The 27534-nt window shown below is 36.3% G+C and overlaps 1 protein-coding gene across 2 annotated transcripts in view; it reads right to left on the bottom strand.

Annotated features, from left to right (window-relative positions):
* The window catches only part of LOC120176948 (GPCR-type G protein 1), a 30115-nt gene extending 12410 nt beyond the window's left edge, over nt 1-17705 (bottom strand). For both annotated transcript variants that reach the window (XM_039183222.1, XM_039183223.1), the window contains exons 1-10: nt 17366-17705; nt 16145-16245; nt 15624-15731; nt 14866-14986; nt 12974-13103; nt 12552-12630; nt 11800-11888; nt 11168-11260; nt 533-559; nt 348-434 (exon numbers count right to left, since the gene is read on the bottom strand). In XM_039183222.1, coding sequence (XP_039039153.1) covers nt 348-434; nt 533-559; nt 11168-11260; nt 11800-11888; nt 12552-12630; nt 12974-13103; nt 14866-14986; nt 15624-15731; nt 16145-16245; nt 17366-17580 — 1050 coding nt within the window. In that variant the 5' untranslated portion in view covers nt 17581-17705. The remainder of the gene's footprint in view (nt 1-347; nt 435-532; nt 560-11167; nt 11261-11799; nt 11889-12551; nt 12631-12973; nt 13104-14865; nt 14987-15623; nt 15732-16144; nt 16246-17365) is intronic.
* Nucleotides 17706-27534: the final 9829 nt, after the last annotated feature.

The following is a 27534-nucleotide window of genomic DNA, read 5'->3' as shown; positions in this document are numbered from 1 at the left end:
ATATATACACACAGAGAGAGAGTAGGGTCATGCAGTTGAATGGATCAAATTCCTCGTCTTTTTTGTATTTCATAAACAATTCAAACTAAAATACTATGTGCTTAATTTTTTTTTTAATTAATTCTCTGTCCAAACAATTTGGGACTTCAACATAAAGGACAGGAGAGGGCATCTTCCATTTTGTGGCCCGAGGATCCATTTGTCTCCATATGCAGATGTGGATATGTATCTAAACAAAAAATTTTAAGTGAAAAGCAGATGTTACATGCTAAAACTTTGGGTACTTAAACATAGATGCGGATTTCAATCCATTAGAGCACAATGCATAAGCCAGATCCACAACTGACCTGGGATAGCAATGCAGCATCTATTCCAATATCAAAGAACTGCAACAATATGGTAATGGACATTGTAACAGGGTCAACTGAACCTGCCTGCCAAAGAAACAGGTTTTACAATACATTACAATGATCTTAAGAAAAAAAGGGGGGCGAGAGATAACAATAGAAGAGATCACTGAAAGATACAATACCTCCTTGAAAACAACACTTTGTAAAGACTGCACCCAGAAATAAAAAAAGATAGAAAAAAGACTGATCAATCAGGCAATTTTTTCATGCATCAAATCATAAGTCAGAGAAGAAAAATATTAGAAGAAGGAAATTGTAAAATCACCAATTTTACAATTTCAGAATCAACCACTAAACTCTTCATGATTTAACAAGCCTAAAAACAGCATCGTATAAAAAATATCAACTGAAAAACAAAAGTTGTGGATCCAATCATTACAAGAGAGTTGTTTAATCAGTCTCAATGACACAACCATGCAGCAAGTCCATAGTGGTATTCTGAATGTTTAGACACCATGAAACAGATACGGACTCGTGTGCTTTTTCCTATTTTCAAAGCAAGAGTTGCAAATGTTTTGAATGACTTGGACGCTTGGGCCCAAACATACTTTTATTGGCATCAAAGGCCTTGTCACATCTTGTAATTATCAACATCACCAGTGCTTAATTTCCATTTGTTAAACCAGTGAAGAAAGCCTTTGTCAAGAAAGCAGCTGCATTAGCGAAAGAGAATGCAAAAAAGGGGGGAAGCTAATTTTCCCCAGGTACGTGACGGTTTTTTTGTAAAAATTTGGGATGGCGAAGCTGTCGATTGTTTCGTGGAGTATAAGGGGTTTGGGAAAAAAGTAAAAATCCAGAGCGGTGAGGGGAATGATTGAGGGGAGAAAGATTTCTTTTCAGTTTCTTCAAGAGTCGAAGACTAAGTCTGTTAAGTCTTCATTGTTGAGGAAGATTGGGGGTAGGGTCTTGAGAGGGGGGTCTGTTGTATCTCCATCAGAGGGTTCAGTAGGGGATTTGATCACAATGTGGGATGATAATGAGTTTAGTTTCATTCGGAATTCATTCACAGAAGGTTTATAGCAATAAAAGTGATCTCCTGTCCTACATTGAGCAAATTGATTTCCCTCTTTGTGTTGGAGGAGATTTTAATGCGATATTGTCGCAGGAAGAAAAATTAAAATTTGCTTTCCATGCGAACCTTCTGTAATTTTGTTTGTCAAGCTGGTTTGGCTTATCTTCCATTAGCAGGTGGTCAATTTACATGGTGTAATAACATGGAATCAGCGTCCTTTGTCAGATTGGATCGTTTTTTGATAGACCATAGATTTTTATCACAGTTCCCAAAAATAAGCCAAAGTCTGTTTCCGAGGTCGTTATCTGACCACAATGCTATATTAATGGAAAATTGTGAGGTGAATTGGGGGCCCAAACCATTCAGGTTGTTCAACTATGTGATGGAGGAGGATGGTTTCAAGGAAATGATGGAGTTGGAATTGAAAAAGCTACAGGAGGGCAGTGGGAGCAAAGGTATTTGCGAAGTTTTAAATGGGGCTAAGTCAGCCATAAAAAAGTGGTCAAAAAATGGGGTTAAATACGGGGATGACTTTTGCTAGGGGTGAAAGGACAACCAAGATCGGATATAGCTGGTTTTCCGAAAATCTATTTCAGTAGAGCGTATGATGTCGATGGCCCGAGGTAGAGCACTCAATGGGCTAGGGTGGCCCCATTTCGCCTTAACAACACCAGGGAAACTCCGAATACAGGCCTAGATCGTTTGTACAGACATACTTTTGGGGTGCTAAGATCCAAAGTCGAGGGAAACAGCCCGGATCGTACGCTAAGGTCCCTAAGCAATCACTTAGTGGAAAAGGAAGTAATCGAGCGATGATAACCAGGAGGTGGGCTTGGAAGCAACCATCCTTTGAAGAAAGCGTATTAGCTCACTGGTCTAGCTCCATGACACCGAAAATGTATCAGGGCTCAAGTGATTCACCGAAGCGACGAGACCTTGAAAACTACTTTTTCAAGTGTCAGTAGCAGGACGTTCTGTCAATCGGGGAACCGGGAGAAAGCTATTCACGATATGGAACTGGCAATTCCGCAAGGGTCGTCTGCAGTTTCGATGGAATCAGTGGCGAAAGCGAAATTGGAATTGTGGGAGTTGTACAAGAAGGACGAACAGATTTGGTTCCAAAAGTCGAGAGTGAAGTGGCAGCTAGAAGAGGATAGGAACTCCCATTTTTTCACCAGTGTGCTTCAAATAGAGGGAGGGTGAACGGTATTAAATCTTTGAAAGTGTAAGGAAGGATGGTTTCTGGTCCGGGAGAAATTAAAAAATGTGTGGTGGATTTCTTTAGAAACACTTATAATCAGAATGCGACTCTGGAAGTTGAAGATATGGATCTGGACTTTTTAAAGTTGTCGTGTGATCAGAGTTCATTTTTGGAGAAACCTTTCTTGGAGAAGGATATATAGGATGCAATCGCATCCTCGGATAGCAACAAAGCACCCGAGCCTGATGGTTTGAATATGGGTTTCTTCAAAAGGTTTTGGCCAAATTTGAAAACTGAAATCACGAGCTTTTTCGCAGATTTTTTTAGGGGGAAGGAGTGGAAAAAGGAGGTGAATAAATCATTTATAAACATTATCCCAAAGAAGGTTAATCCAGAATGTCTAGAGGATTATCGGCTGATCAGTCTTGTCGGGGGGGTGTATATAATACTCTTGAAAGTATTATCGAGAAGGTTAAGAGCTTGTATGGATGCAATTGTTGGACCTTCTCAATTCGCTTTTATTCCAGGGAGGCAGATTATGGACTGCTCCTTTATTGCAAATGAGGGCATCAACTTTTGGTAGAAGAAAGGGCTGAAGGGGGTCGTTTTTAAGGTGGATTTTAAAAGAGCGTATGATTCGGTTGATTGGTGGATTCTATTAAAAATTATGAATCGGATGGGCTTCGGAAATAGATGGTGTTCATGGATTGAAAAGTGTCTGTTATCAACAATCATAGCAGTTCTAGTAAACGGATCTCCTACGGAAGAATTTCATATTTCAAAAGGGCTTCGCCAAGGGTGTTCTCTTTCCCCATTGCTCTTTAACATAGAGGGAGAGCTATTGAATTTGCTATTATCAAAGACTGTAAATGTTGGTTTATTCAGAGGGTTAGTGATTGGTAGACAAGAACATTCCATCATGCTTACTCACATGCAATTTGCCGACGACCTGATTATTTTTTGCAATGCTTCAATTAGGGAATTGATGAATATTAGGAGGGTTCTAACTGTTTTTGAAATGATGTCTGGGCTACAATAGAATTTGTCGAAATGTAAGATCTACGGAATTAATTTAGAGGTTGTTACAATTAACGAAATGGCTAATATTATTGGTTGTTCGGTGAGGTCGTTCCCGTCAGAATATTTGCGGCTTCCTTTAGGGGCTAAGAGGAATTCGGCGTTGTTTTGGGAACATGTCATACAGAGGTTTTAGAAGAAGTTGGCTGGTTGGAAGGCGATAGCATTGTCTTTAGCTGGAATAGTAGTGATGATCAAGTCAGTTTTTTGTTCTCTGCCCATTTACTTTATGTAAATTTTCAAAATCCCTTCTCGTGTGCTGAATAAATTGAATGCTATTATGGTTGGCTTTCTATGGGGGGGTCAAAGGAGAGAAGAAACATCCACTGGGTAAAATGGTCCTCCGTATGTAGACCGAAGGAGGTGGGTGGTTTAGGGATAGCTACCTTGGACCTCATGAATAGAGCACTTGGGGAAATGGATGTGGAAGTTTGTTAGTGAGAAAGAGCCGTTGTGGAAGAAAATAATTTGTTGCGTTAACAATCTCGACCCAAAATCTTTTGCGATTGGAAACTTAATTTCCTCAAGAGCTTAATGGATATGGAAGGGGATAGTCGAGAATTGCTCTTAGAGTGACAATTTTGGAGCTTGTTTTAAAGGGAACGGGTGTCTCAAAGTCGGTAATGGTGAATCGATCTCGTTTTGGCATGATGCCTGGTTAGATGGAATGCCTTTGAAGTTTTGCTTTCCAAGATTGTTCATACTTTCGACTAACAAAGAGGGAAAGATTGATGATTTTATGATTAGGAGTTCATCAGGATGGTCCTGGGATATTCAGATCAGAAGGAACCTTGCAGAGTGGGAAATGGAGCAATGGCTTGAACTTTCCTCTATGTTGTGTAATTTTCGGGCCCCACATCTGCTTGATGACACCTATGTTTGGACTGGAAGGGGAGATGGATGTTTCTCGGTGAAGTCTTGCCTTCAACTCATGGAAGATAGGACGGATGTTAATTTTTTCTAGTCAAGGTTCGTGTGGCTTGGTGTCGCCCCACCACGGGTGGAATCTTTCGTTTGGCAAGTGGTTCACAATAAATTAGCTGTTAAAGCAAAGTTAGTTAAGCGGGGGGTGACAGGGATAAAGGATTTGTCATGTCCGTTGTGTGGTCTCTCTCTAGAATATGTTTTCCATTTATTTGTGTCCTGTAAGGTGTCGTGGGGTTTATGGACGAGTTGTTTGAGGTTATGGAATATTTCCTTTGATGTCACATAAAGTCCTGAAGCGTTAATTTCGGCCTGGTTTGGGCTGGTTCCGAAATCGATCATATGGACTTTCATTCCTGGGTAATTTTGTGGTCAATTTGGAAGCAGAGGAATGAGATTGTTTTTAATAAAGGGAAGTTAGATCAAGTTCTATTTTTTCTGGTTAGATACAGGGTGGCAGCATGGTGTTCTTTTAAATATCCAAGTTTGTTGATCCCTTTTGATAGTCTGGTGGGTGATCTCCCGTTAGCATATGCAAGCTTGTGTTGAGATTCAAGGTTTTAATGGAGATTTATAGAAAATGTATGTTGTATTTTCCAATGTACCAGCCACTGTTATATACACATTTGTACTACTGAGTTGGCTGCAACAGTACAACAGTTTTAACAACCTTAACCAAATTCTAACAGCATCCTAACAGCTTGCTAACAGCCACTAACCAACTCACGCATACATTCATACATTCATACCAACTCACGCATACATTCATACATTCATACTCTCATGCATAGCTAATATTCTAATATTCTCCCTGCTCCTTCGACTCCTTTCTATATTAACAAGGCAATACACGCAGCTAATCTCTGAACACTTCAAACACTCCCTTTGTAAGCGACTTGGTGAGCCCGTCTGCCACCTGATGACACGCTGGAACTAGTTCACCTGAAGTTGTTTAGCTGCAACTTTCTCACGAATAAAATGCACGTCCATGTCAACATGTTTTAACTGTGCATGGTACACTGGATTTGTACTCAATGCAACAACACTTGTATTATCACACCAAATAACATATGTATTCTGATTTTCTACTCCTAGCTCACCTAATAATGAGCTCATCCAAGTAACTTCAGCAGCAGCCTCAGCAACACTTCGATATTCAGCCTCCATCGTAGACCTGGAGACAGTTTTCTGTTTCCTCGAACACCAAACTACAGGACACGCACCAAGAAACACTACATGACTAGATACTGACCTTCGGTCATCAAAAGGCTACCACCCCAATCGGCATCAGCAAACGTCACAACGTCTAGTGCTTTGCTAGCACATGTAAACGTGAGACCATAATTCAATGTTCCAGCTAAATACTGAAGTATTCTTTTTACTGCATCCAAATGTAACTCACGTGGAGCATGCATATACTGAGTTGCCTTGTGGACACTAAAGGCAACATCCGGTCTCGTATGACAAACATACAAAAGAGCACCAATAATGCTACGATATTCTCGAGCATTTGTTAGCAACTCACCAGCTTCTTGAGTCAATTTTGGAGCACCTATCATCGGGGTTGCTGTGGATGTGGCACTTAGTAAATTCGTCCTTTCCAATAGTTCAAGTATATATTTCTTCTGAGACAACACCAAGAACTCCTTGCTGCATTTGACTTCAATACCCAGGAAGTAGGACAGCTATCCTAAATCCTTTAAGGAGAACTTCTGGTTCAAAGTTTGCACCACTCCATCAATGACATGAGAAGAGTCACCAGTAAGGATGATATCATCAACATAAACAAGAATATATGTAGAACAACCTCCATCATTCTTAACAAACAGTGAAACATCAGCTCGAGATTCACTAAACCCCAACCGAACCAAACTGACTTTAAGTTTATCATGACAGTTCCTTGGTGCTTGTCGAAGTCCATACAGTGCTTTTTAAGTTTGCACACAAGCAAGCTCCCATCAACAGCATACTCCTCAAACCCAGGTGGCTGCTGCATATACACATCCTCGGTCAGATCACTATTCAAAAAGGCATTATTCACATCAACTTGTCTTAATGGCCAATTCCTTGTAACGACAATTGATAACATTGAATTCAATGTGGCAAACTTAATAACAGGACTATATGTTTCTTTGAAATCATAACCAGACACTTGTGAATATCCTTTTGCAACAAGCCGAGCTTTGTGTCTTTCAACAGTCCCATCAGGCTTCTTTTTTATTCGAAATAACCACCTGCATCCAACCACCTCACGTCCTGCAGGCATCTTAACAATTGACCAGGTATTGTTTTTCTGTAGTGCATCAAACTCAGCCTGAACAGCTTATCTCCAGCTAGAATTTTTAAGTACCTCATAAACATTGCTTGGAACTTCACTCACAGCAGTAGAAGTAAAAGCCTTTGGCTTAAATATGCCACACTTACTTCTTGTCATCATCGGATGACTATTCACTTGTGCACCACTCATTTCTTGCACCTACTTCAGAAGGATTCAACTCTTGAGCATATCATCATGTGTACTGGCAACCTCATTCTGTTTAGAATTACCAACATTTTAATCAGTAAATGAAAATTCACTTGACATTTGTTACTCAACACTTAGCACATTATCAGCAGCCTCCCCCATCCTGGGATCTAAACCTGCAGTAGGTAAACTACTTGAATCACCATTAGTGCTGACTACTAAATCATGATCAGACCCTGTGGTGCATCTCTCACCTTGAAGTCTGCTAACATCAATAACAATTTGTATTGAACCAGATGACCTACTGATATTTGATGTGGCAGGTAATTGAGCACAATTCTTTGCAAACGGGAACTGCATTTCATCAAACACCACGTGTCTTGTTATATAGATTCGATCATCATCAGCAAGGCATTGAAATCCCTTATGCTGAGTGCTATAGCCAAAAAAAGTGCAGGGTTTGGACCTAAAATCCAACTTGTGCTTCAAGTATAGTCTCAAACGAGGAAAGCAAAGGCAGCCAAACACTCTTAGCTGTCCAAAATCAGGTTTTCGATGAAACAACTTCTCAAATGGTGAAGCTCCATACAAGACCCTTGTACGAAGCCTGATAATCAAATGAACTACAGTAACCACTGCATAAGCCCAAAATTTAACAGGCATTGATGCTTGAGCAAGCAACACCAGAGCAAGTTCTATAACATGGCGATGCTTGCGTTCAACCACTCCATTCTGCTCAGAGGTATGTGGACATGTAAGCCTGTGTGTAATGCCTGTTTTCAACAGATAACTCGATAACCTGCGATATTCACCTCCCCAATCACTTTGAACAGCCTTGATAGGCAAATCAAACTGCACTTAATCATTTGCTGGAACATTTCGAATGCACTAATTGCTTGAGCTTTGTCTGTGAGCAAATACAACCATGAATGTCTGGTGCATGTATCGACAAAGGTGACAGTACTTGTAACCATTCGAAACATGTAAGGGTCCCCAAAGGTCTGTAAATACTAACTGGAAAGGAGTATCATACACGGTTGTAGAAGCATGAAATGGTAATTTATGGCTCTTTCCCATATGGCATGCAATACACGTTTTATTAACACTTGAAGGAAGAATTACATTTAGTTCCTTACAAGCTTTTACTAGGCTATCATGCGATGGATGTCCCAAACGCTGATGCCACAAGTCATACACAGATGTAGACAGCTATGTTGAGTAACTTTCTGCCTTGGACCTATCTTCAAGCGATGAATTAACAACAAAGGAATATAAGCCACCTTCTTCCTTCCCTCGAAGTAAAATTGACCAAGTCTTCTTATCACGAACACAGCACTCATGTGCATGAAATTCAAAGAAAATGTTGTTATCCCTAGCAAGCTTTGACACCGATAGGAGATTCTTGGTTATTCTTAGCACATGCAATAAGTCGATTAATAACAATACACGAGATGATGTATATAAAGGAGATCTACCAACATATTTAACATCAAATGCAACACCATCACCAACTATTAATTTACCTGGATTGTTAAAATCCACTGTTTGTGAGATATTCATGCCATCAGAAGTGACATGGTGTGTGGCACCCGAATCCACAACCCAGTGTTCACGAGCAGCTTGTGGCTTAAATTGAGACAGCTGATGAGCACCAGATTTTTTACTGGTGCTGCAATCACATCCAGTATCCTTACTGTTATTAGCAGCATAGTAAGCATTTCCTGATTCATTCTTTGAATAAGAGTTACTATTGGTTGTAACTCCAGGAAAGTCTTCATCAAATCGATGCCAACATCGATCAACTAAATGGTCATTCTTTCCACACAATTGGCATTGCAACCGAGACTGACCCCGACCTCGACCAGCTGATCGACCACGCGAGTATATTTGACGAGACACAGCATTACGATCAGATTGTTCTACATTCTTACCTGACACTTTCCCTTGAACCATATGCGCACTCATAAGAAGTGACTCAAGCGGATCACAGAATCTTGCTAGTTGAGTCTCAGCATCCAGCAACATGGTGTAAATAGTGTCAAGAGACACCGACTCACGCATAGTTGTTATGACAGCCACAAAAGGTTGGTACTCACGAGGCAACACCATTAGAATGCTCGCAACATGCGCTGCCTGAGACACAGCACTGCCACACGATGCTAATGCATCACACACTTCTTTAACTCGAGTGAGATAAACTCTCATGGACTCATCTCCTTTCTTAAGAGACTGAAGCTTGTAGTGCAAGCTAATGACAGCCGTTGTAGATCTATTTGAGAAGAATTAAAGCACCGTGCTCCACACCGCAGAGGTCGTTTCAACACCCACAAACTGAGGTAGAAGTTGTGGACTGATTGTTGACAGCAGCCAAGACGCAAGAGCACTGTCCTGAGCAACATACTCTTCATACAACTCATTTGATACAACCTCACCAGAATCACTAACCACCGTTTGCGACGGAGTTGTCATCGAGCCAGTTAGAAGTCATTCTAGTCTATGGCCGCGAATGGTGAGAAGCACTTGTTTCCACAACCGAAAATTTGCTTCAAGAATGACATTGACTTTTTTATTAGAGAACTCTTGGCATTCCTCAATACATTCTTCATTGAAGAAGCGAACTGATCAATCCTCATGATGATTCTTTTTCAAGCAGCGAAAGCACAAGAAAACTACCCGGATCGTCTAGCAAAAGATACCATGTTGAGATTCAAGGTTTTAATGGAGATTTACAGAAAATGTATGTTGTATTTTCCAATGTACCAACCAGTGTTATATACACATTTGTACTGCTGAGCTGGCTGCAACTGTACAGCAATTTTAACAACCATAACCAAATTCTAACAGCATCCTAACAGCTTGCTAACAGCCACTAACCAACTCACGCATACATTCATACTCTCGTGCAAAGCTAATATTCTAATAGCTTGTATCCAAAGATGGCTAATGTTGTTCGTGAATGCTGGTCTCCCCCTTCTCCTGGGTATTTTAAAGTCAACCTAGATGGAGCTATGGATAGTCATTAGCAGAGAGGTGGTACAGGCGGGCTGCTTCGAGATGAGAATGGGGCAGTGTTTTTTCGTTTTCCGAGAATGTCGGATCTGTTCCTCCAATTTTGGCAGAACTGCTGGCTATTAAAAGGGGTTTAGAACTCTTCTTGGAGTCCGAATGGGATTCAAAGGGGATACTTATTTTAGAGTCTGATTGTTTAGTTGCAGTAGAGTGGATTAAAAATCCAGGTTCTTGTACTCCATTGTTTGAATCTATGGTGAATCTGATTGTTAATGTGGTGATGAATAGGGGTTTTATTATTAGGCATATCAAGAGAGCTGCAAATGTTGAAGCAGATAGGTTAGCTAAGTTAGGGATTGGTTAAGGTTGTTTTTATGATAGTTTCTGGTTTTGTAGTGTTACTGGTTTTATTTGGTTGTATTCGGAATTTATGTACTCTGGATGTAGTTGGTATTTCATTAATAAAATTTTGTTGCATTCTTTTCCTCCTTCCAATGTCCGTTGAGCTATTTTCATAGTTTGACGGTTATGAAGGGGTTTTTTAATGAGGCCTCTTTTTATCAAAAAAAAATAGCAGTGGTTGCATTAGCTTATATCATTTTGATAGCGTACTATAACTTTTATAATGGAATTTAAGTTAAAACGACATGAATCTTTCTAATGGAACTTTCAAGATGAGTAAACATGGCCTAATATTGTGGAAAAGTGAAGTTCCACTACAAATGAAAAATCGAAGGCTTCCTAAAGTAGCAACAAAAGGAGACTATAGCAAAGGGGCCTCCTAATTGAAAATGAGAATACAATTAAATAGAACTACATAAAACATAAACTCCTAAGATGTGAGCTGTTCATGAAGTTAACAAGATTATGAACTTTTCGCACATTACAAGATTTACAGATCAGTTCCATTAAATGCTTTGGCAAGGCATATCATTTTTTCCAATCTAAATGATTGTTATCTTCATCATATTTCTTTATAAGTGACATCTCATTTTTAGGCCACTATATTTTACTTTTTACTCGATATGAAATATGTATTGAAGGGAAGTAAAAGTTCCTTACTCATTTACCTTAATCATTTTGTACACACAATAAATTGAACCTGCATATCCAAGCATATTCTGCATATGGCCCCTCCATGTTCGTGAATAAGCAGCCGCCTCCTGCAAAATATAAACAAGCAGACTAACCATTGCTTTCCCTGAGAGAAATCTACATCAAAAATGAAAACTCCAGCATAAATAACCTCAGAAATTGGAGATCAACATGAAGCAGAGTGTACATCTTGAATAAAACATTACAGGGTAGCTAGGATCATGACAACCATGTTTATCAAAAATACTTAACATGGACTAAAATTCAAACAAATAAGTACAGGTATTTTGGCCTTAAAACTATAAGAAATAGCAAAAGGGAAATATTTTTTACCATCTGTTAATATCAATATCTTCTTATTATCCTTAATTTTTTTTTTTAATCAATGTTGAAGATATTTTCAAGATGATTTAGAAAATGTGGCAAATGTAATATCTTGAGGCTATTAGATTTCACTGCTGTTATCCCTAGAAATAATCCACCATCTGAAAAATCAGCTTTTGAAGTTTTCAAGGGATCCAACTAGCTCTGAGATTTTGTTGGCACAATAAAAGATTTAGATGACCTTAAGAGACATAACAGAACAATTTTATAGATGAAACTAAACCTTAGCTTGTCGAAGCTCAAAGATTTCCAGGAAGAGTTGCTTTGAAAGCTCTTCCAAAGCTTGAACCTCAGCGTCCAAGGTTTTAATATCTGCAAAGAAAGAAGATCGACCCCTTCACAGATTAGAAAATGTTGAATCACTAGTATTATTTATGTTTCATCAGTAGAATTCATATGCCAATGTAAAGAAGTGAAATAGAACATCTTCCTCGGAATTCTAAAGGAACTTCGACACAAAATAGGAAAGCCACTAGTTAGTGGCAAGCTAGGTTTGATCAATATCTACACGTCAGCTTGAGGGGGAGTGTTGGAATTCCAAGAATTAAGGAACAGAATTTTTCCTTATTTCTAGGAGTTGACTTAGTGTAAATAGTCTCTTAATCTTAGTTCCTGATTTTTAGGAATCATTTCCTATTCTTTGCTGCCTACTTTCCTATAAGTTGTACTCTATTGATTCTTTGGAAGATAGAGAAAATAAGAATATGTTCTCCTCTCCTAAGTTTGTTTAAAAACCAAGTTAATAATAATATTATTATTATTATTATTATTATTTGACGCAATCCTTGAGTTCACACATAACATTATCCAAGGAGAAATTTTATTAACGTTTCTGAGTCATCCTGGAAATTGACTGGAAAACATCAAACAAAAGCTTTCTAAGTTGAAGGTTTTATGTAGAAGATGTGACATCACAAGTTCATCGGTATTGGAAATTTTACAGTATATTTTGAAGAGGGGAAAAGGAATGAAGACCTTGTTCCTTTTGATCATCTTGCACTGAACGAACGACTGTGCCCACAATCCTTTTAAAGAAGGATCTGCCCTTTAAGTTCTGAAACAACAATCTTTAATTAGCTAAAAGAGAATAGTAACTATAATCACTGACAATCACAAGACTTGAAAAGCACTTAGGTTTAAGGGTCAAAATGTAAATAAATGAAAGAATAAATAAAACAAAGGCAAGATAATAACTTAAAATTTGAAAGAATTTAAAACCCATAAAAAATTAACTTGATGCAAAATACTAGAAATGATTTTATGTATATATCCATTTCAGCGGCAAATTATGCTTCATTCATAACCTCAAATATTTTCTATCGGGGTCATTAAAGACCCAAACCAATAAATTGCATCAACTCCACAGTACTGATACAAAAGGAGCAAGATCAGTAAACCTCTTCAGATCCTTGAACTCGTTCCATCTCCATTTGACAAAGAATGATTTTCTTTTTCTTTGCAACACAAGTCTCAATTGACTGCATTAGTTGTCTCTCCAATGCCTTAATCTCTGATTCCTCAATGTCTCTGCCACAGTTATAGGAACGAGCACGTAAGAAATCAAAATCAACTAGATGCATAGAAACAAACATGATACAAGACATAAAAATAAGCTACACATGAATCCTCTACTCCTAATATGTTGATGCCAAAACTACAAGCTCCAAGCTTTACAGGGATGAGATCAAAGGTTGGCCTGTACAGACTAATCCTATTACTTTTTACAGTTGGTAAAATAATAATGGCTATCAAATTATCAATCATGGCATTTGCCCATAAAAACATATACAGCCAACACTTATCAAGGACAATGCTTGTAAAGACTTGAAACAAAATTAAATTCTTATGATTTCTTTAACTATAGCGAATTTATAAACTGATAAGATATAACTATAAGAGGAACGTCTAAGAGTTTATTGAGCTATTTCCCAGAGGTTTTTCTGCTTATAGGCTCAACTGATCATTTTATTAACGTCATTTAATTTACACTTTAACCTTAAAAAAAAAAACATTCCAGCACCATGAATAAAAGCCAGTATCCATTTATAAGGACAGCATGCCACACCTATTGTCCAAGTAAAGTAACTGGGAGACCAACACATATTCTAAAGCTGCATGCTAAACAACCTGACAGAGCTTTTGCAATCAGTTAAGATCATTTATAGTTTGTCTCCAATAACATGTTTGTTCACTACCGCTAATATTTTCTGTTGTTCCAATAATCTGGGAGCTTACAAATAAGTTTTATTATTCAAGTTCTGAAATTACTAGGTTGCTGGAAATTATCCGCCTATTATAGCATTCTAGAATCTAAAAACAAAATATCAAATTTTCATCTATGCCGATAAAGCCTTTTCCTCTTTTTGTTGTTGCATTGTAACAAAAGTAAAATTCCCTATGTTTTCCAACCATTTTTACCACATTGTACATGAATTTTTATCTTTATTTTATTTTTAAAATCTACCTTTGCTGTCGCAATTGAATTTGAAAACTTGAAGTCCTTAATCTAAAATTTCATACAAATATTTAATCTAAATCACACTCGATCATTAGAAAATTTGAAGTCCCAATTTAAGCCAGAGAAATTCAAGGAGACACATCTTATCCTTCCAATGTCCGCTGATGTATTTTTGTACAGCAGTGGTTAAGAAGGGGGGTTTAATGAGGTCTCGCTCTTTATCAAAAAAAAAAAAGGAGACACATCTTAGACTCTCTCTCCTAAGCTACAATCTGGAACAACCTCCAACTTCTCCCACCTGCATTTATCCTCAAACCATAACATGTCCATGACCTGCCACTCCTTGGACATGGCTACCAAGGATTCTTCCCAACCACGGATTTCAGCTGTTCTAATAGAATTCAACTGAATCAATAGATAAACACCTAGGAAATTTTCATCCATCCTACTGAATTTTTCCGGCATACGGCTAATAACAAGAAATCATCAATAATGTAATTTATGTCACACATAACTACTCCAATCATTTTCCCCCAATCCAATCTCTGAGCACTTATCATAAGTACCTGAGATATCTACCTGACTCCTATCTTCCTGGAAATCCTCCAAGTCACAAAAATAAAAAACAATGTACAAGAAGAATTGAGGCTGCACCGATGACTCATCATCAAGCAAAACACTAAGCAAGCAAGAAAAGAATGAACGAAATTATATTCTAGACATTACAGAGGGTAAGTGATTCTTTAATGAAGCATGCAGGAACAAAATCTGTTTAATTCTCCAGAATCCAAGAAAGAACCGAGATATCAGACAACCAGTACATATCAATACCTGATGAAAAGTGACAAATAACTGTATGGCAAATTTACAGCACCAAAACCAGATAGGACAGCCATAACAGTTACTCCGACAACACCAATTCGACTGACCAATTGTGGCATCGTAAAGAAACCTGGAAAAACAAAATCAAAAGGAGCTGAGAAGATGGAAAGCAGTAGCTTATATGTCTGAAACACTTGCAGAAAGATGTATGCATAACATTAAAAATAAACCACTATCTTCAAAACAATGCTACTAACAACTGCTAGAATATTCAGGTTTCCACCAGCAACTATTAGCCAGGCAGAAGCACAATCTTCTAATGAGACAAGAGATGTGGAAAAATGAAGTTTGTACTGAATTATCTTCTTCCCTTATACACAACAAATACTACTATAGTAATTTTATTTTCCTGTTTTTAAAATTTTACACCTCAAAAACCAATCATAAATTTCTCAGTGGAGAAAAATGGAAAATAAGTTCCAACCTTGTCATACAGCTAATATTCATGGAGTACTGACATTATGTCAAAAATCTTAAAAGCCTCCAAATGTGCCACAGTACAATCTAATTACATGCATCCACCAAAATTTAATGCTAAGCCCCTGAATTTCAGGTGTACTACTCATATAGTTAAGATGAATTTTTTATATCATTTCATCGAGGTAAGAAGTCTAGGATTCATCAGAAAGGAGGAAGAGAAATCCGTAAACTAAACATGGTAAGCCTATACATGAGAGAAAGATTGAAACTATGAACTTAAAAAGAACCTTTGTCAGGAGAGGGCATGGGAAAGTGAACACCCATGCGCCAAAAAGCATAGAGAAATGCCAACAAGAAGACGATAGCTCCAAGTGCGGCACGTTCCTTCCTCACACCTGACATGAACATACAAAAAAACATTAGGAAGCCTAAAGGACAATACTGAACCCATGAAATTCTTTCATTTGTTTTCTCTTTTACACATAGTTTTGCCACATACATTGCATAAAGTGACACTATTACAAACACGGTAACTACTTGTGTAGAGCCCTCTCAGCTCAGAACTCAACTATGTGAAAGAAGCATAAATAAATCGTAACAGTACATTCACCATCTTCCAAAGGAAATTGATTAAAAATGGTGATTATATTCAATGATGCAGACAGCTATATCGGGGGAAGGAGAAACAGCAAAGTTTCAAAGATGTTATCATCTCAACATTAATCCTCACATGAGAAACAACGAATCTATTATAACAGAAAATTGGGGTTAAAACAATTCAATTAGCATTAAAATAAAACAATCTTACCACTATTGCAAAGCATCAAGTAGCAATGGTAATATGGCAACATGAAAACTAGTAACAAAATCAGACAGAATAGATCCACCTTCCAGTTCATCAATCTTGCCCTACCAACAAAAGGGGAAATGTGAGTTAAATGAGAATTATGAAATTAAATAATTAAATCAATATTACTACCACCCTAGAGAGAATTAATAAAATGTAGAACAAAAGAAGCACAATCCAAAACGATTATTTCCCAGAGAAATGGGGGAAAATATTCAGAGGTTTAATGTACATCATTATCTTACAACTTCAGAAAAGGGGGACTTCTAATAAATCATATATGCAAGTTTACATTTCAAAAGGGATTACTTAAATTGAAATTACCAATCGGACAGAAGGTTAAGCTCCCTAATAGCATTAAAACCAAAACCATCATATTTTCTTATCATATTTCTTATAAATTCTAAAAGTACAACTTTATTCTTATCATATTTTCTTCCAGAAACTAATTATCATCTAAACATAGAGGTCACTTAGTTAAACATAAAGACTCGGAGACATAAAAGTTAATAGATGTTCCAACATGAACAAGCAAGCAAACCAGTCTTCTGAAAGAAATAGGAAATTAGTTAAACTAATGACCAAAAAGGTAAGAAAAGAAAGCAACTTGCAAAAGAAATGAAGAGGATGCAACCAATAACTCCATATGCAAAGTACAGTTACCAGTAAGATGCAATTAATAACTCCATATTAAAAGTACATTCACCAGTCTCAGGTAGTCCCAAAAAAAAGGAAAATTCAGAATCATCAGAGGCTAATTCAATTTCTTTTTTTTCCCCATTCACAGGCAACAATTAAGAAAACCAAAGGCCATTCAACTAAAAATACTCAAAATCCCTAAAACGTAAATGGAAAATTAACTGCTAACAAAGCACAAATAGAACAATTAATCACGACAGGGATATTAAATTCAAAACTCATAAACCCAATTTTCAATAATTGTATCCATCTCCATTTTCCAATAATAAATTCCCCTGAAGTAACTATTATCCCACTTCATTTTCTCTATTTACAAAAATCCCTAAAAATAATTAAACCGAAAGCCACTATACATATGTATAAACTAAGTTAAATTCTGAAAAGAAAAAAAAACAAAATTAAACTAAACTGACAAAAACCCAATATCTAAAACAATAGAAAGAAGACGCAAACAGAGAGAGTGAGAGAAAGGGCGACTCTTACTCTCTGGAAAGGACGGGGATGATCTCGAAAAGAACAAGCTGGAGAAGGTTACAAGAGAAAGAGAAAACAACACTGAAGATGATTTGAACCAAAGCTCTTTTTTCCTCGTACTCCTTGTAAAGCCTTCGGTTTAAGAACCAAAGACCTGTCCATCCGAGAAGAACTAGCGATCCGATTACCACCGTTCCTTCGTAGATCCCCCATCCCCACCCCATCTCCTATGCAATTTTTCTCTCTTTATCTAGAAATCTTTTGCGGTTTTTTGTGTTCTGGATTTGCTCCCTGCTGTAATTTTTTGTGCTCATCTGTTTAAGTAATTTCCTCAGGACCGGGGACAATGCTCATGCTGCCTTTCCTTTTACAATTTTTGCTGACACGTGTTTGTTATTTTCATGGCGTTATTATCAAAATATTACCCTTATACCCAGTAATTACACTTAATCTTCAAATATTATCAATCTAATACCCTTTTTGATATAGTGACAATAAAGCGTAGAGCCTTCATGGGGTTTTGACACGTACGAAAGGCACGGATCATAATCGCACCTTTCTTTTTAATTCCATAATCGTTCGTCTACCACATTGATTATCACTCGTCTCTACTATGCGCTTTTCCTTTAATTCCATAATCGTCCGTCTCCCACATTGATTATCATTCGTCTCTACTATGCGTTTTTCCTTTAATTCTACAACTGTCCGTCTCCCACATTAATTACCACACATCTCCTCCTTTCCTCTCTTCCTATAAATATCACACTCAACACAACCCTAAAATCACACTCAAATCTCAAATTCTCTCATTCTTCCTATTATTAATATTTATATTAAGAAGGTAAAATATTTTCTATTATATTATAACTATTTAATAATTTATTATTTTATTAAATTTTATTGTACTAATTTTTTATTACTTTTTGTAGTTATAAAATGGAAAGCATGTTTCTACGTTTATATGTGAATCATATCTCGTGGTATTTTACTGATACGGTAACAATTTTAAATTGTGTTATTATTTTAATTATGATGAATGTTTTATTTATTTAATTTTTTAGTATTAGTTTATATTTTAATTTTTATACTATTTAAATTATGAGAGAGATCATATATTATATCCATTCATTCGTAATGTTAAGTTAGTGATACATACTCGTGTCTGGCCGTATTTAGTCGAGGTTGGATTCGGTTACGTAGCGAAATATGAAGGACACTGTAACCTTGAATCCAACCTTATTTCTGCACTGGTTGAGAGGTGGAGACCAGAGACACACATGTTCCATCTTTCGTGTGGGAATGCACTATTACGCTGGATGATATTTTTATACATTTTTGGCTTCCGGTAGATATGGATGTGATTTCTAGAGTGGCGGATAGTGACTGGCATTCCTTGTGCAATGAGTATCTTGGAGGTGTCCCGCCTAATTTCAACAGTGGTCGAATACCGTTAAATTGGTTGGATACAACTTTTAAACATTTGAGTCGCGACGCCTCCGAGGAACAAGTTAAAATATATGCACGGGCTTGCATGTTACAGCTCATAGAAGGGGTCCTGATGCCCTACAAATCGCACAACCAAGTTCATTGTATGTGCTTGCATCACCACGCAAATTTTCACGTTGTTGGCACACTCAGTTGGGGCTCTGTAGTTTTGGCATTTCTGTATAGGGAAATGTGTCAAGCAACTGATTATAGAAAAATACCATCGGTGGATATCTCCTTCTTCTCCAGTCTTGATCGTGGTATCGTATGCCCTTTTTATGGCAGGTCGTGAAAAACCAGTTGGTCTTCCCACTATTGTTGAGGTAATTTCAATACTGAATTCATATATAAATAATTTTGTTGAGTATATAATGAATTTTTTTTTTCATTGAATATGTGGTCAAGTGCAAGAAAAGATCATCGAGATTTACTGGATGAATTGGAAGAAATTCAGCTACTCATTGATCAGAAGGTTGGTATATAGGTATGTATTTAAATTTTATTATTTACTTTTAATTATCATTATATAATTAGAATATTATTTTGATAAGAATTATATTTATTTGTTTTAGTTTCAATGGGTTCATTACTACTAAAGAAATGAGGATTTGCATCCCACATCACTTGAGAGGCCCATTAGATGTCCAGATCGGTGATCTCTCTGATATGTTATGTTATTATGGAGTGGCATCCTACTGATCATGTGCTTCGCCAATTTGGTTTCAAACAATCTATTCCGGAAGCACCTAAGAATCTCGACGATATACATATCATCGATAGATGGGGCAAAAAAAATTAGGATGTCTGCTGAAGCACATCGATAAGGTAATGAAATGGGAGGATCGACGTGGATGCATTCCCCGTACGGAACCCATTTATGTGGATCATTTATTCGGTTGTAGATGATTATTATGAGTGGTTCAACACGAACGGGAAACCATTCTACTTTTTGAGAAAACACGAGACGGGAGTATTCATCGACGCCGACAAAGACATCCACCGTCACAGCATCATACCACCCGACTTGTGGACGGAGAGCAGGCGCTTCTGGCTCATCCTCAACTACAACACCAGAACCATCACAACAACTACCATCTACACCGGTGTACATTCTGTAGCCGTTTCAGATGGCACTGCAGTCGTATCAGATGGCACCATAGCCATTTCAGATGCCACCGTAGCCAGGTCAGACTCCACCGCTTCCATATCAGAAGCCACCATAGTCGGGTTAGATAATATCGTAGCTGGTTTAGATGCCACCGCCGGAGGGTTTTATGACCCCTCTTGGTTGATATTATACTTCCATGCTTATAGATCTAGCGTGGGGTTTATATGCTACTTATCTGGCGGGTGAAAGTGCACCACATACACAGACACCTCCGATGTAGTTTTTGCACTTATCGATGTCAGTGTTTTTACAGTTTTCTATGAGCGGTGGAATAGTCAGCCATACACTTTCAGGTTCCTTATTCTATGGAGGTGCTACATCGTCATCCGTCCCTCATCAACAAAATGTAGCTGCTCTTGATGATGATGATGATGAAGAAGAGAGTGAGGAGGAAGAACAAGTTATACGAAGAAATCCTCATTAACACAGATAGCCACTGCTCTGTGGAACACATTCAAGAAGCAAGCATCGATAGAGTTGTTTAGTTTGTAATGTTTTTATTTAATTTTGTTTGTTTACCAACAATTGTAAATTTTTTATTTAATTATAGACATTTTATTTATTGTGTTTGTTAATGTTTTTATTATTTAATTGTTTGAATTATATCGTCTGCATTTAATGTTTCTATTTAGTTGTTTTTATTGTTTGAATTGTATCGTTTTCTTGTATTTAGTTTGCAATGTTTGTATTTAATTTTCACTTGAGTATCCCATTACTCGGTGATGCTCAAATGACATCAATTGAAAGTAAATTTTAATTAAATAACACAAACTTAGATTTCATAAAAAACTATTACATCATCACAACATCAACGGTTACTTGATAACAAAATAAATGGACATTTTTTCTATTGTGTCCTAGGTTTCTACAATGCCCACATCTTTTGTTTTTCTGGATGTCTCCCGAATATCCCAATCACAATGAATTCGAGTGGATTTTGGATGATCAAGCTCCCTTAATAAGGGTGGATTTGGTACAATCGGAAGCCAATTCTGAACCTCATCAGGGTCTTTCTCATTACCTATAGGGGGAACTCAAATTCATATGCCTTAAATACTTTTGAAAGTTGGTATACGGGATCCACAAAACAATTATAGTCTTGAAGCTACTATGACATGGGAGCATGAATACTTCAGAGATTGAAAAAACCCACAATCACACCACCTGTCTTGTAGATTAACTCTGATCGAGTTAGCTTGAATCCCTTGAAGAGGTCGCAGCATCTCTGTGACACGAAGTAATTCATGGGTTCTAGAGAAGATTGTTAATGATATTCCATTTGATGCAACAATTCTTTTTTGTAGATCTGCAATTAATCTTGGGTGATATACATGACCGTTTTGTATCCAAGTTTGAGTTTGTCCCCCGAGCTTGGGAAAAAGCGCTCCTAAATGAAAATACATCATTTTAACCAAAGCTGTTACTGGTAAATGAAGTGCCCATTTTAAGGTTGAATTGATAGCCTCAACCAAGTTGGTATACATGTATCCATATCAATATCCACCATTATATGCATTTGTCCACATTTCTTTGTTGATGAGACTGATGTAATTATATCATTCCTCTTTCTTTCCTCGCAAATCTTGAAGCATGGACTCAAATGTTTCAGGTAATAATTCGTTTTAAATTACGAATATTGTAATTCTTAATTGCCATAATCACTTCTTCTTTGGATGAAAACTTCATTCCTTTATATAACTCACCATCATTGACTGATGAGTTAAATATGTAGTCACCAACATTAGGCATATCCGCAAATTCTAGCCCGTACATTGCACCATAGTCAGTTTCATACATATGTGTTAGAGGTTCACTGTGTACCATATTTGTGGGAACTTCATCTACATCATCATCATCAGAGCCCATGTTGAACTGCGGTGATTCTGGCTAAACAAATAATCCAGTCTCAACACCATCCGCACATGGCTCACGAAGAGGTTTTTTTGGTAGAGATGAGGGTTCTTCTACGATGTCGACCTTTAGGTCGAAAAAGCTGGTATTGTATAGATTGTTGTGTCGAGGGCATCTCGATATTCAGGTCTGTAGAACTATGTTTTCATATAACAAATTAAGGAAAATGTTTTTGGACTTGAATTGAATTTATTCAAAGTTTTTCAAAGATTTCAAAAATAATTCAAAGTCCATTTAAATTGGAATTGAGCAAAAACTAATTGTTGTACAAGCAATATCGATACTGTTCTTTGCAGTATCGATACCACATGAACGGTACCGATACTATTCTTTTGGTATCGATACCATAGGCAAAGGTAATACCAATACCATCCAGGTAGTATTGATACTACCATGAATGCTCAAATTCCAGAATGCAAAAATGGTACCGATACCATGCAAGGGTATCGATACGTGCAAAGTAGTACCGATACCCTTAAGACCATATCGATATTACAAGGTTCCAACGGCTAGTTAATTTGAATTTAACAAAGGTAGTACCGATACCCCATAATGGAGTACCGATACTTCTAGTTCTGGACAGCCTTATTTTATAGAAAATTAATCCCCAACGACTAGATACGACTTCAAACTCATTTCAAGCTATAAAAACAAGCTGAGGACACTTGAAGAAGAAATAAAACACCTATCCAAGCAATCAAACACAAGAGAAGAGTTTTTCAATCTTATTTCATCTTTCTCTTATAAATATTTTTGTTCTTGTGAGCTTAATTTTTGTAAGCACCTACCTTAGAGAGGTTTTATTGTTTACGTTTCCCTTCATTGTAAAGGGGTTTTGGTTTTAGCTAAGCCTGCTAAAAGCTAGGGAAATGTTCTAGTTTAGCCAAGTGAAAAACTATGGAGTTTGTAAAGGTTATATCTTGGTCCTATAAAAAGAAAGAACAAATTAGTGATTTTGTTAGAAAATCCTTGGTGAGGAGCTAAGGTAGTGGAGGTAGACTTGGTTGAGAAGTCGAACAACTATAAATCGATGTGCAATTTGTCTATCTTTCAATCTCCTTACTCCATAAATACAAGAACCGACTCGACCCCTCTTAGCGAATCCTTTCAGTTGACGATTCGAGCTTCCGCAAATCCTAAAAATTGGTATCAGAGCTTAACTCGTTAGAAGGCTTAACATCCTTAAGTCGATCCTCGAAGAAGCTCTACCGATTCCAGACACAACCGACAAAGAGATGGCTTCAACCTCCGGTGTCTATTACATTAAAGATTTACACATTCAAGATTTAAAACCGGTCAACAAGCCACCATTCTTCAATGAAGTAAATTATGCATATTAGAAGAATAAGATGATGTTCTTTATTCAAGCCAATGTTCTAGAAGCTTGGAACTCAATCATGAACGGTTACTCAACTCCACCCGGTGAGTACGATGATTGGAGTAATGAAGAGAAGAAAAAGTTCCAGCTTAATGCTAAGGCTATACATATTCTCTTTTGTGCTTTAGGCCTAGATGAATATGGAAGAATATCCTCTTATTCTAATTCCAAGGAGATTTGGATAAGCTCCAAGTCACTCATGAATAAACCGACGAAGTGAGGGAAACAAAGATAAGTCTTCTCAATCATAGTTACGAGAACTTCAAGATAAAACCTTATGAAGATATCAAAGCTATGATGGATAGATTTTCCGTGATTTTCAATGGTCTCAAAGGATTTGGAGAAGTAATCCCTAATGAAAAGCTTGTGAGGAAGATGATCTACTCTCTTCTGCAATCGAAGAAGACGACCATTATCAAAGATAGAGACCTAAAGTCTCACTCTCGATGAGCTAATTGGTTCCCTTCTCACTCATGAGTTGATGGCGAAGGAAAAAGAAAAAGGTGAAGATAATAAAAATAAGAAGAAGAATGAGGTAGATATTACCTTCAAATCCTCCAATGAAAACTATCAAGATTCAAGTGATGAGGTGGATGAAGATGATGATGAACAAGAAGAGATGGCCAAGCTCTTCAAATAGTTAAAGAGATTCATGACTTCCAAGGAAGTGAAGCATGAATCAACCAAAAAGAAGAATCCCCTAGTGTGCTTCAATTATCAAAGAACGGGGCATGTCAAGTATGGTTGTCCCCTTCTAAGAAAGAAGGGATCATCTAAGAAGAAGGCATTTGTGGCAGATTGGAGAGATGAAGATGACTCCAATGATGATGAAGAAATAGTCAACCTATGCCTCATGGCCATCGAAGAAGATTCTGAGGTATCTTCTAACTCAAATGAATTAAATTCATATTATTTTGATGAGTTACAAGATGCTTATAATGTGTTGTATTTGGGATTTAAGACCATGAATTCCAAATATAAGAAATTAATTTCAAAACTTAAAAATGAAAATAATTTGGTTTTGAAAGCAAAAGTTGATTTTGAAAATAAAAATGAAATTTTGCAAAATGATTTAGAGCTTTCAAAAGTCAAAATCAATGATTTAGAAAAAGGAATTTTGATTTAAAAGTTAAGCTTGAAAGCTTAACAAAAGAAAAAGAATTAATTTCTAACAGTAACTCATTATGTTTAAAAATGGCTAAATGGTCACATTGCCATTTTTATGGTTATTTGGAACATACTTGTCTTATAAAGAAAATAAAATCTTTTAAAATTTTTTAAAATTAGACAAGTGTGGGTTCCTAAAGGAACAAGGGGCATTGAAACTAACGTTCAAGAATCCAAAGCAATTTGGATACCAAAATCTACTTAAATGTCTCTTGTATGTGTGTGGAAGCAATGTTGATGAAAGTGAAGATATTCAAATACTCTAGCCACACATGAAAAAGGAATGGGTAACCTCTAAGCTTAATGCTTTTGATTTTGAATATTTGGTTGCTCATTTTGGTTTAAGGATGCATGAGTTTTGATTTTAAATAATTATGTTTTGTTTTTAATCTCATGTATGTTAAGAGGAAATTGTGATGAACCTTTTAAAGTTTTATTGATTTTGCATAAATTTTAGTTCATCATAAAGAATTTTGGTCAAAATTAGTTTTAAATGCAAATGATATCTCTCTAACAATTGATATCAACTTTTCAAATACTTTGATTTTACAAATTTTAAATTTTTGACCTTAATTTTTAAATGTTTATGCATGTGATTAAAATGTAAATGATATCTCTCTAACAATTGATATCAATTTTTTTATAAAAATGCATAACATTTTTGGAAAGCTTTATGCATGTGCACTTAATTTCAACAATTGGTATTGCATAAAGTATTTTAGACTTGGATATATTGAATTTCATGTGTTACTAACATATTTGTTAATTTTTGATGAAATTCAATTTTGTTTAAGTGTCAAGTTCTTAAAAGCTAAATTTTGTTTGGAATACACCTTTTGAGAGGGAGCTTTGATTTTTTCAAATGATCTTTTAAATGTTAAATTTACCACTTACTCTCCAATGTTATTTTAGAACGTTAAAGATTGAATTATTTTTGATATACCAAAAAGGGGAGAAGTATGGTTTGAAAAACTCAATTTCTTAATGAAAAAGGGGGAGTTGAACATTTGCATATATTTTTCCAATTATTGGTAACAATTGATATCTTTTTCATTAAACATTTTATTAAGGGGAGTTTTGCCAAAAATAATTTTTCAAATGTTTTATTATATCAAAAAATGGGAGATTGTAGAACTATGTTTCGATATAACAAATTAAGGAAAAATGTTTTTGGACTTGAATTGAATTTATTCGAAGTTTTTCTAAGATTTCAAAAATAATTCAAAGTCCATTTAAATTGGAATTGAGCAAAAACTGATTTTTGAAAAAGTAGTACTGATACTATTATTTGCAGTATCGATACCACATGAACGGTACCGATACTATTCTTCTGGTATTGATACCATAGACAAAGGTAATACCAATACCATCCAGGTAGTATCGATACTACCATGAATGCTCAAATTCCAGAATGCAAAAATGGTACCGATATCATGCAAGGGTATCGATACCATAGTGCAAAGTAGTACCGATACCCTTAAGACAATATCGATACTACAAGGCTCCAACGGCTAGTAAATTTGAATTTAACAAATGTAGTACTGATACCCCATAATGGAGTACCAATACTTCTAGTTCTGGACAACCTTATTTTGCAAAAAATTAATCCCCAACGGCTAGATACGACTTCAAACTCATTTCAAGCTATAAAAACAAGTTGTGGACACTTGAAGAAGAAGGAGAACACCTATCCAAGCAATCAAACACAAGAGATGAGTTTTTCAATCTTATTTCATCTTTCATTGTAAAGGGGTTTTGGTTCTAGCCAAGCATGCTAAAAGCTAGAGAAAGGTTATAGTTTAGCCAAGTGAAAAACTAGAGAGTTTGTAAAGGTTTTCTCTTAGTCCTGTAAAAATAAAGAACAAATTAGTGAATTTGTTAGAAAATCCTTGGTGAGGAGCTAAGGTAGTGGAGGTAGACTTGGTTGAGAAGTCGAACCATTATAAATTGCTATGCAATTTGTCTATCTTTCAATCTCCTTACTCCTTAAATACAAGAACCAACAAGGTAAAAGAAATTGGCAAATGAATGTCTTCCCCTTGAACTGGAAGCGATGTTGCCATACAGATTGTTTGTGGAGCTACCTCGGTACAAATTGTAACAAGTTATTGATGAATGTCTCCCCATTGAATTTGATGGGATGGCTCCATGATGCGGATTTCCCATTAATGAGTTAAAATAATTACGCATTACTTGAGTTGGGATGTTAACTTGATCAGTTTGTTGAGTTAGCCCATAGTTGGAGCATAATGACATACCATGAATCGTAGATACTTCAAAAAATGTCGCATACATATGTGTATCGACGTCTGAATATTGATTATGAGAATCAACCATCATAGCAACATCGTTATCGTTGGAGAGTTCGAACGTTGTATAAGTTAACGGAAATACTAGGGTTAAAAATCTGTAATAAAGTGAGGACAGTCTTATAGTACTTTCAACATGAACCTTCCTTGAAATTTTAGTGATAAGCTCCTCAAGAGTGATGTTTCTCTTGAAGTATATCTTGACAAAATGATTTGATGCGAAGACGCCGTCAATTTCATCTTCCCTAATTTTTCCATCACAGTAAACAATAGCTGAAATACGCGTCATTTTGAGAGTTTAAAAGATTGAGAGTCTTATATATGCAAAAACAATAGGTGAAATATGCCTAATTAAATAAATAGTATATGAATTTAAATATAAACTAATCCAATTTTTTTAAATTTCACAATAATTTAAATAACACAATTTCATATTGTTATCGTATCGGTAAAATATCTCGAGGTATGATCTTCGTTTTCCAATTTTAGAACCGTTAAAAATAATATAAAATAATTAGTACAATAAAATTTGTTCAAATAATTAAAATAAAATAAATATAATACAATAAAAAATAATTTTACCTTATAAAAACAATAATAAAATCTACTTAGCTTGATAGAAGAAATTGATAGAAGTGAGAATAATCAAGTAATTTTGGTACGGTGATGTTTGCATTTAGAGGGGTTGTTATTTATAAGGGAGGGGAGTGTTTAAAAGCTAAGTTTTCAGGCTCAGGTAATAATGGAGTACCAATAATTC

The sequence above is a fragment of the Hibiscus syriacus genome, unplaced genomic scaffold (assembly GCF_006381635.1).
Source record: "Hibiscus syriacus cultivar Baekdansim isolate YM2019G1 unplaced genomic scaffold, ASM638163v2 tig00112261_pilon, whole genome shotgun sequence".
Taxonomy (NCBI): domain Eukaryota; kingdom Viridiplantae; phylum Streptophyta; class Magnoliopsida; order Malvales; family Malvaceae; genus Hibiscus; species Hibiscus syriacus.
The sequence above is the reverse complement of the archived record's forward strand: the minus strand, read 5'-3'. Positions and strand labels throughout refer to the sequence as shown.